At 38.2% G+C, this 11,329-nt stretch overlaps 1 protein-coding gene across 1 annotated transcript; it reads right to left on the minus strand.

Annotated features, from left to right (window-relative positions):
- Positions 1 to 4,636: 4,636 nt before the first annotated feature.
- On the minus strand, positions 4,637 to 10,194 carry dcun1d2a (DCN1, defective in cullin neddylation 1, domain containing 2a). Its single transcript, XM_071477430.1, has 7 exons — positions 10,112 to 10,194; positions 7,820 to 8,036; positions 7,493 to 7,661; positions 7,021 to 7,151; positions 6,855 to 6,937; positions 6,141 to 6,237; positions 4,637 to 6,048 (listed from the first exon to the last, which is right to left on the minus strand). Exons 1-7 carry the CDS (start codon positions 10,112 to 10,114, stop codon positions 5,969 to 5,971), a joined length of 780 nt encoding a protein of 259 aa, XP_071333531.1. The 5' UTR covers positions 10,115 to 10,194; the 3' UTR covers positions 4,637 to 5,968.
- Between the last annotated feature and the right edge of the window lie 1,135 nt (positions 10,195 to 11,329).

Consider the following 11,329-nt stretch of genomic DNA (forward strand, 5'->3'; position numbering starts at 1 on the left):
CAGTCTATCATGATGAATAGTGGCAGTACTGGTAGCAGTAGCAATAGAGGTGCTAAGAATGGTATTATTTGTATCAACAGCAGTAATTTCACCATTTTATCAAAATAAATGTTTCTATTTCTACTGAAGAATATTATTTCCTAGCCAACTATTCAATGTATATTTTCTTTAAATTTCATATGATATGATCCAAGAAGGATCCATGGTACCAGAAATATTATTATCATCTTGAAGGACTAAAGACTTTTCTTATTTTTCTTATTTAATTATTTAATGCATTTATTATCAATATTTTTACTTATAACTACTTATATATGAAAGGTGTCACTCATAGTCATGACCCCACAGGGAATGATCCCCAAACTGTCATCAGTGTTGTTTTTGGTCACAGCAAGCAGCTGCTTTCAGCTAAACGCTCTGATAGACCCACTGTTCCCTCCTCACCCAGCTCCGAACAGCACACAGACACAGCTGACAACTAGCTGGTGAATACAGTGGAGGATTTTGCATTTAAGGAACCAGATATTTCCCTCAGGGGCTGATGAAGGAATTGATTAAACCACAGCTGTAAAAGTGAATGTTGGACTTAAACTTCATCAGGTGGCCAGAAATACTATATTTAGCCTGGATGACTTTCTCTTCCTCCCTCTCTCCTGCTCTCTCTGCTCGTCTTATTTTTAGTTATTATTCTGTCTCCTGTAGTAATTACGATACATGTAATAAAAGTAATTTATTTGCTGTAATGGAGGCGAGGCTCAGAGTATTGGAAGTGCTCCTCTGCTTTGCTGCGTATTCGAGCAGCTGGGAAACCGGAATAGCTCTGTAGACCGCCTGTAACAAGAGGTGTGGTCCCTGGTCGACATCTATACACGGTCCAGTCTTGCACCAGGTTTATACCCAGTTTGTTTGAAAAAAAAAAAAAGTCTCTAATTGTAGTGACAATGTCCTAAGTTGGCAACACAACAGGCTGTAAACACCCCCTAACTGAACCTGTTGGAGCCAGAAACTCCAACTCAGTGAGGAGGCACTCGGTTGACCAAGGGTGGAAATATCAGTCAGTCTATCTAATGATCAGCAGGGGACAACCCCACTGACTGCAAAAAGAAATCCAATTGTATTGAATTCTATGGGAAAATGACCATACTTCTCAATTGATTTATTACCTCAGTAAACATTTTCCTAATGGGTTTATGGTCTCAATCGCGGGCTTGAAGTCTTCTTCAACACCAGTCTCATTTAGAGGAAAATAGGCGGTAAAGCAGGGTATGCATTAGGGCGCAGCTACCATGTGATTAAGAGACTGCATCACACACTGTCTATCAGAGTAGAGTGAAGAGCAACACGTCAGAGTTTTGACTTGTCAGTGTTTTCAGATCATGAATGTTAGAGGAACCATTATATTTGTCTAAAACTATCTTTTTCAATGTTCAACATTTAAAAGAGTGGGCTCTTCGATTTTCTGTCAAGTTGCTTGAAACCTGTTTTTTGCTCGCCAAAATTAGCATCCCTGTTAATATCACAGTTAAGGTGAAATACAGATATACCTTGCTAACCAAGCTAAGCAGCTAATGCTAGTTTTTGCTGATAACTTCTAACCTGTGTTTAGTATAGACTGTGGGGTGTTCAGTCAAAACCAAATAAAAATTTAAGTTTAACCCACATTAATCTAATGACGTTAGTTTTTTGTTTCTGGAAGGTGTGACCCAGGTTAAGTGAACTGCATTAGTGTGCCGCATTAATGTGAGTTAATACATTGTCCATCAGCAAACTGTGATTGATCAATTCAACATAACGTTCAGGTAATTTAAATGTGGTCGAAACAGTAACATTAACTTTACCTGCTGTATCTTTTTAAGTTTAAACAGTTGAGGTAAGAGCGGAAGACCCAGAATATGGTGTGTGATTGACAATACGGTTGACACAAAGGTTAAATATAACATTTAGATTCCCTTGTGTAAATGTGAACTGACTATAGCCCTTTTTTAAAGTACAAGGAAAACCCAAACCAGTTGATATGAACCACTGTTGTTGATGCTGTTACGGTGATGTCTGTCTTCCACTTTGGTGCGTCTGCTGTTCAGTATGAGGACCTTTTTTAAGATAACTCACACATACAGAAATTCTATTTACAAATGTATATTCTATTTCTTTCACAAAATGATCACAGGAAAGGTATGTGTCGTGTTATGTACAATATACAATGTAGAGAATAACATGTCACGTAGAACATTAAAGTACTTGTCTTTTAACTGTGATTTGAGAGATAAAACTGACTGACTGGTACCAATAGAAGGAGGGCCTCATATGGAGCAGCTCATTTGTTTCCATTAATCTGGCTGTGGAGACGGGAAACTACATGGACTCAAAAGGGTTGTGATGACAATGCTAGAAAACCACTCCCAGTACAGCTTCCTTTGATGAAAGGACACACTAGTCTTTAGAAGTTTGCTTATTATTCTCTGTCGGTGTAGTACAGCTCATGTTCATTAGTTTCATTCATATAGTTATCATTGAAAGATGTGTTTAATTAATAACCCACTTTGATTACATTTTACTTAAATACTGTACATGTTGGTATTGTTAAAATTCATACCAGATATGCTCCATAAAAACCACCAACAAACTTGAAGCAAGAGCTGCGTTAATACCTTTATTGCACATTAAAAACTACATTAATTTCAACAATTTACAACAAAGGAAAGATTTATAAAATAATGTTATAACTTGATGAACTAAATACTGTAGTGTGCAATTTACAATAAACTGTTTTATTATTTTTATTATTTAAAAATCAAAAATACAGTTATGGATGAAGGTAAACGTGAACTTCACTGTCACAAGACAAGTCTGCATAATAAAAAGAGGTCGTTGAATCTGCAACATAATTTTTTATTACCAAATGTAAAGCATTGTTCATCATGATTCCTTGTGTATGAGACAGTTTCTATTTATTCGCCCCAGTAACAATCTCTCCCTAAATACAGTAAGTGATGCTCTTCGAACAACGCTCTGGTATTAACTATAATGGCTGAGAACTATGAACTCTAATACTTTAAACTGTTTACAATTTGTTACAGCTACAGTGGGGTCCACAAGTTGTTGGACTGTACGTCCAACGTGGGGGCAGAGAGTGTCAAAGACCATGGGGTAAAGCACAGGTGATAAGACTGAACAATGTTCTGGCCACAAGGGTTAAATTAAAAAACAAACACTGTTGTCCCTGGATTGGCACCAGCCTTCACCTGCACCTCTGGGTGATGCCAGAGAAGATGATCTTCATGTGTGGATGCTGCAGGTGAAGGTGGCGCAGGTCCTCCTTCATTACTGTGATGAGGTTGTAGCTGTGCCCAATGATCCAGACCAAAAAAAAAACATTTTAATTGTGAGAAATGAATCATATTGCAGGGTACAGAGAAAAAGGCAAAAGAAAGAGCACTCTGATTAAATGAGCTCCACACAATCTGAAAATACATTATTCCCTCGGCTTAGTTGGAAAAGATTAGTCAGCTGTTTTACATTAAATAGCAATAGAAAAGTAACTACTCACTTTGGTGTCATTGTGAAGTTGCACATGTCTTGATGGTTCCCAGCTCTTACTGATGTTACTTCTTCTGAAAGAGACAGAGTTATATACAGGACCCTGTACGGGCTACAAACACACTCACAGAGCCCTCACACATCAGCTGATCTGCTCTTGAACAAACAGCACATGGAGACATCTACAGGTAACTGTAATGTTATCGTTTTGTAACTAGTTTTAATGACATTGATGATCTGCTGTTGCTCTTAATACTCACCAAGTTGGGTAACGTAACCTTGGATTTGCAGAAGTAATTTTAAGACACTGTTATAATTTGTTTTACCCTTGGTCTATGGTTTGAACACAAGTGGTCACACCACACAGTTATCTTACACACAGTATATTGAGCTACAATAACATTACTCCTCATATATGTAATATTTACCAAATGTGGACATATATGCAGTTTGCTTCTAAGATTATTTCAATGCTTAGCTATAAAGTTTATGTCGAATTATGGAAGCTAACTTTGTTAGCAGCGATCTCAGGGTGCATCCTGGTATCCAAGACCCTGTTGCAGTCAGGTAGCCTCAGGTCAGATCCACCCCTTTTATAACATGGTCAAAATAGTAAATTCGTATAAGAAAAATAAAACTGTTTTGACAGTTAAGTAGTCAAGGTCACTCTTATAATGGTGGAATAAAAAACCAGCAACATTCAACTTTATGACTGTACAACAAAGAGGTATAAAAATCCTGATCAGCTCATCAACATCCAACATCATTGAAAGTTTGAAAACAAAGAGTCAATAAAAACACATCCTTACAAGTCTAATTAACTCATGATCCTGATCATCCTCTGCTCTGATCAGATACAGATTTCTGAGAATTTAGAGAATCCAGCAATTATTATTTTTTATTGTTTACATGTGTTTTTCATACTTTGACGTGTCAGAATGCCATCTCTGGAAAACCTAATACACAAAGTATTTGTCACAGTTGTCTTGCCATCATTCTACTTCTGCTTTATGAAATACACTCATGTCTAAGCAGCCGTACTGTATAGATTTGTTTCCATTATCTATCTTCTCAAAAACAAAGGAGTTAAATACATGTGTGATTATGGAAAAACTCATGCTTTATTCATCTTTCTTTAATGAACAATATACTTAGGCTACTTACATGATGTATCAACAATATATTCTAAATTTCACTACCTTCAGTAACACTGAACAGATGGGCTTGAACAGAAACATAAATATTAAACAGACAGGTATTTTTTATTAAGGCTTACTTTGTTGTCCTGTTGTTGCCCTCTTTAGTGTCCTGGCTTCTGAACAAAGGATTTTGCACTGCCATAACATACAGATATGTGCCATGCAATTCTAAGGGCCAGAAATGTCATAACTTTAAATTTCTATTAACTGCTGCTGAACATACTGTTCAGAGGGATTAACTGATAAAAAAAACCAAAACTCTTTCCACTCTCAACAGTTAGAAAGAAATTGTCTTTGAGAGCAAAATCATGGTACTGTGGATAGGACTGATTACATTTAGGATTCAATACCCACTCCCAACTGCAATTATCCAGACAAATGAATACTACAAACCAATATCAATTATCTAAATTAAAGCACTGCCTTCACTTCAGTGAAAATTTATTTGTGAAACCAGCCCAAAGTGAAATGTGTTTAACATGCTTTCAATGAGAAGCTCACAATTCCATGACTTGACAGATCCACCTAACATTTAAACCAACGGCATATCATCCACAATATCGAGGCATCCCATTAGAGATCTTAGCATTTCCTGTACATAAAAGAAATCATCTTTTGCATTTATAAATTCAACATATTTATATTATTCTTCATATAGCTCTCTTTGTAAACTGTCCCAATAGATACAGTATGTACAGTAAAAACTGCAACAGTTCTGTTGGTGCTGGTGTAGTGAGCACTCTGTCCCGGAGTTAGAGTAAGACATGGGAACTTTGCACAGTCACTCAGAGCTTCATATAACAAAACAAAGCTGACTAGGAAGAATCTTAAAACACACTGCTTTCTCCTCTCCAGTCCATTTAGAGTACACACAGCCAGTGACCCTCCTCTCAGTGCTGTGTCCATCCCCACAGGGCTGTGGCCTGACAGGTAGTGCTCCTCCTGGAGCAGAGCAGAGGGGCGTCCAGGATACTGAGAATCCAGCAGGAGAGACAGAGGTGAATCTGGCAATGTCCATATGATGCCTCAGTCTCACGAGGACAAAAAATGTGGCCAGTTGTTGTCATAGTTTTTACTCAGCTCCCTGAAAGGTGGTTTCCTGACAGTTTCAAGTGCTTCTGTTTTCCCTCTGAAGCCTACAATTTTCACTTTTTTTGTACAAGTCTTAAAAAAAAACTATGAAGTCACTGTAAAAGAAACAACGTTCTGGCTTTCCAGAGTTGTGATTGGATTTAGAGAGTTTTACGTTTTGATCCTGTTACAATTGGTCGAGCGAATTCCACAAAATCATCTATAAGGACTGGCCATGCTCCTGAGAAAAAAATACCAAGACATCATTAGTGTCATAGCAATGGAACCAATGATTCATCTGAGGGAATTTTTATCCATTTGGTCCAAACTCACCTTCTTCATCATAGTTTGACATGTCATCTGCAATCATGTTACCGAAGTCCAACAATAGGTTCCACGTGTCCTTTGGGATGGATCGTTTATGGTGTTCCTAGAATGGACAAGTGCTGGTGAACATATTGGTAAATGCACAGTTTCACACTTCTTTTTACATTTTTTCAATCTCTGTAACCAAGTTGTGTTGACAGGTACAGTATTTTCATGACATTTTAAGTCACTAATGGACAAGTGGGCCAGCATGTGTTCTGGAGGTCCAACAGTAGAGCAGGTTTTCATTCTAATCAAACACCATCCAGTGTGACTAGCTGGTTCCACTCTTGGCTCATGTGCTAAACAGGGACGAGCAATGAAAACCAGGATATCCTAAGCCTTCTCTGGCATAAGTTCCCCCTCATCCAAGCTTTTCTCCCTTAATACCCATTCTGTTACCTCCGCTCAGGGAGTTTGGTGATTCCAAGTACCAATCCAAAACCAGTGCTCTCATTTCCCTCGAATTTAAGATCTGTATACCTCATGGCCTAGAAGTCATAGACATTGTTTTTATGTAAACTAACGAGACAAAGGATTGCTGTGGTCAGAGGAACACAGTCAGTGGCCTGTCAAAGAAACTGTATATGATAAGAATGGCTGATACCCAGTCAGTACTGTTGGCAATACCGATTCAACATATTTGATCAGTGCGTCCGTAGTTTCACTTTTTTGACTCACCAAAAGGAATCTATTCCAAAGATCGAGGAACTTAAATCGTCCTGAAAGAACAAGGTTCCAGTAGGCTACAGCCATTTCCAAGTCTGCACCCAGACACAAAGAAGAACACTTGTTTGAATCAGAAATATCACTGAGCTGAACTTGTTATTATTGTCTATTTGCTTACCTAGACCCTTCTGTCCAGGATTTTTGGCAAAGTTAAAGGTGAACTGGTAGAAGTCCTTGAACTTCCCACTATCTTTTAGCTCCTGTTCTAATCTTGGCAAAAGGGCCTTCAGTTTTTCAGGGCTGTCACACCTAGAAAAAGAGAGAAAAAAATTAAGCAACAAATAAACAAACACTAAATGATCACTCATGGACAACCCAACCAGTTGCAACATGCTGGTGTTGTTGATGATGACTGAATTGGCTGAAATTAACTCTGACATATGATCCTCAAAAGTCAAAACACTGCAGCTCTTTCATTGAGTCATTCCATGAAGACACAGAATACTCAAGCTGTGCTTGAGTGAGTCTATATATAGAGACAGCCTTCCCTTCCTGAAGCTACACCATGACATCGACCATGCGAAGATACTTCAGACACTGTTTGTGTCCCACTTCGTAGCATGTCACACGCTGTTGATGTCAACACTCACCCTAACTCTGTCATTCCATCCAGAAATTCCTTCTTGGTGAACTCGCACTGAGTCGCAGCGCGAAACTTCCATGCAACAACCAGCACAGTGATGCTGGCTGGATCCAGTGAGAGGTCATCACAAAACTGCTGGATCCCATCGATACCAATCTTATTCTCATCCTGGGGATCTATCAGGAAAAATAAATGAAAAACACAAACATTTTTTGCAAACTTTCTGCAAAAGTCTATGACTTTTAAAGAATACAGTCCTTTTTAGAACAATTCTATTCGAGTAAATATTTCATGTTACAGTGTAAAAAACAGACTGTTTAGCTATCCTACTTACCTTTGTAGCGATTGTAGAGCTGCTCCAGCTTCTTCCGGTCTACTGAGGTTTTCATGGATTCCTTACAGTAAAGATCTGGGTTTTGAAAGTAGTTGTCAGTAGCAACTTCTAGTTTCCAGTCATTCTGTGTGAGGCAGTACACAGCTGTCTTCTCCCCAGCCTGTGTAAAGGACATGAACTGCCGTACCTTGTCCCTCTGCGAAGACTTCAGCTTATGCTGTGCAAGTACAGGACAGGGGCTGTCAGACACTGGTGCGATTAGACCAGAGAGTACAGACAACAACACACAAACAAAGAGCGAGACACAGACAAAAACACAGAACGAGATACACACATCTACAAGCATTCAGACAACAGTGACAAGGACAGGAAAGACTGGGAGACATTCAGAAACACACTGACACATATCTAAAAGGTTAGTCCATCAAACGGACAAACACACAGCATAGGAGGCGAGCCAAGACCTGCAGTGGTCATTATGTCCTGCCCAAAAGCAACATGGGCTTTTCTGAAGGGGCATGTTGTGGATTCTCAAAGCACATGCTGTACCCCGGAGGGCCCCTCAGATAACTACAGTCATAGAAGTAACATGAGTAGGGAAATGGGATGCCATCACCGGGACCTAGAGGTGCAACAAGTCTGGAGTGTAACACAAGCACCCTGCCAGAAATACTCTGCAATATTAAAAAAGGAAAAAAATCAAATGATACAATATTGTCAGAATACTCTTAACTTTGATATTGTGAAGATATTTTATGGCATGGAAATCCAAGCACATTAGAATATTTTAAGAAATCAGTTACGAATGCAATCAGGAGAAGTTGTTTAGTGTACATTTCACTGGGCTCAGAATTTATCATTAAATTGTAACGTAGCCATTAAAGACCACCAATAAACAACAGCTACGCTTTAACATCATTGTCATACTTGAAACCAAATTCCAGATGACTTCTGGTTTCCTAATACTATATTGATGTTATGATTAGTTGATTAATCAATTAGTCAGTTGTACAGCTGAGACAATTGCAGATTAGTAGACTCCAGCATCAGATTAAGACTGTTTTGATTCTTGATAAATCATTTCAGTAAATTTTTTCAAGTAAAAATGCTGAACATTTAGCGTTTCCAGCTTCTTAAGTGTGTATATTTTTTTGTTTTTCTCTATTTCTCTGTTTTATATCACAGACTGTTGGTCAGACAAAACAAGACATGACTGGCATTTTTCATAAATTTCAGACAAAATAACCCATCAATTAAGAAAATAATTGTCAGTCTGTCTCAGTTTTTGCAGCGCTAGATGACTGATCAACAACAACTTGGATAATCGATTACCTGTTTTAAGGTAATTTTTTTAAGCAAATTTGATCATATTTTAGCTGATCAAATATGGGGAATTACTTATTTTATTGATCTTCTAGGGGGAAAAACATAAATAAATTTGGATTTTTGTTCTGCTGAATGGACATAGTAACCAATTTGAAGACATCGCCTTAGGCTCTAAGAAACTGCGATGTGCATTTTTAATCATTTTCTATCTTTACAGACCAAACTGCGTGCAAGTTAAACGCGGTAGAGGACTTGATGATGGAAGTTATCTTATAACTAAACCCTACTCGATATTATCCTGAACTATCCCCCAAATCTGTCGAAAAATCACCATGCCATCTCCTCACTGAAGCTGCAGTATCTGTGCACTTGCACTTCACTGAAGAGCAGCATTTCCTGAAACCGAAGACTAAAAACAGTGTGAGTTCACCCAGCTGCTAATGATTTCTCCAATCGTCACAGGTTTCGGTTAATAAAGACCACATGAAGTTAAACGTCTGCAGTGACAACATCACGGATTACTGTGTCACCGAATGGGTAACGTAGGGTTAGCATTGTCTACATACCACCAGCTAGTAACTTCTACTGGCTAACGTTAGCTAAGTTAGCCGGAATGTATCACTGACATTAACGATGGGAATAATACCACAGGATCAGACTGTCAAGTGTGTGGATATGCCAGGATTTCACTCAAACGACCTTGTGTGTGGCTGTGTTTGAGGTCCAAAGGCTGACCTGCTCACAGCCGAAGTTACCAGACTGCCAAAAAGGGACGTGTAGCTAGCTAGCTGCTCTCAAAATATCAACTGACCTTCCCTGTTATAGCAGCGAACACAGTAACTGACCATTGCAGGCTTGCCAAAACACGACACGGTATGCACTTTAATAATACGATAGTAGTACTGAAGGTAAGCCTTGATGGCACTAAAGCCAACGCCTGGGTTTGTGTTTATTTTGGTTACCTACCATTTTTACACCCGCTGTTTGACCAGTTTGGTAGCCCGACTGCCGCTCATTGTGCGCATGCGCGAAAGTAGTCGAACACCTATTAAAGGTTTCAGTATAAAGAGATGAGCTTTGCAGTAGCTGCTCTGCTGATATTTGCCTTATTTGGAATAATAGCAATTGAAATGTGTTGGCCTATATTTACTTGTATTTTATCTATGAGGGTAGGCTTAATGTTAGAAATATGCCCCGGTGTAACACAATATAATTCAACACCACCATAAACTACACCCTACAGAGTATTCATAAAGTTAAATCAAGTATCTTCAAGACAGACTGAACATTGTTACTAAGAAGGTAGAATTCATTGCAGGACTGTTGTTTTAGACTGCATTAGTTTATCTAGGTGTACCAAATAAACTGGTTACTGTGTGTGTTTATAAGTAGACAGATAGATACTTAATTATAAGTTCATTGTAGATAAACTAGGTAGTAAACTAGTATTTGAAAATAAAAGGAAAGACTATTAATAAGATGAGAAATGTGAAAAATTGAGAAATTGTGTAATTCTAATTGAAAATAGACATAACAGACAAGATACAGTGCATTTACAGGCTTGAGTGTTTGACCAAGTTTTGTAATTCTAAAGCATTTATTAGAAGCCCCTAGTGAGAGTTTGTGATTAGATTAGATTATGATTAGAGAGACTGTCAGTTAAAAGGTTTGTAAAAGCAGTATGACATCTCAGGCATCAAAGGGAGGCAAATGTCAACTAAAGATCAATACTTGTATATGTGTGTGTGAGAAAGGACAGTGAGGCATTTACACTGTTTTATTATACCATGTACACCACAGGAAATCTCCCAAAACCTGCAAACAACACTGTGGAAAATAAAACAGAACCACAGCCCTCACCCCATACATATACAAAACTCTCAATTGTTATCCTATTGTTATCCTATCCTGTTGTGAACCTTGTCATCAACAAGCCTTGATAAATAATGGTCATTTAATTTTGGTCCAGACAATTAGTGCAGGCAGGTGGTCATTGTTTCCAGCTCTAAAAATTGTTAAAGAAAAAAAATTGTTTTTCATCTCATTTGTTTTCACTCTTGTGAAGTACTTGGCCAACTTGAAACTTAGGTCCTGATATAATATGAGAAAAAAAAACCAAAAAAAAACCAAAACGCTTTTCTTACAGCACAAATAAAATATGACATGACTGTCCGTTGGGCTTAC

Source organism: Trachinotus anak, unplaced genomic scaffold (assembly GCF_046630095.1).
Source record: "Trachinotus anak isolate AG129_WGS33_773 ecotype Australia unplaced genomic scaffold, CSIRO_AGI_Tana_v1 ptg000001l, whole genome shotgun sequence".
Classification (NCBI taxonomy): domain Eukaryota; kingdom Metazoa; phylum Chordata; class Actinopteri; order Carangiformes; family Carangidae; genus Trachinotus; species Trachinotus anak.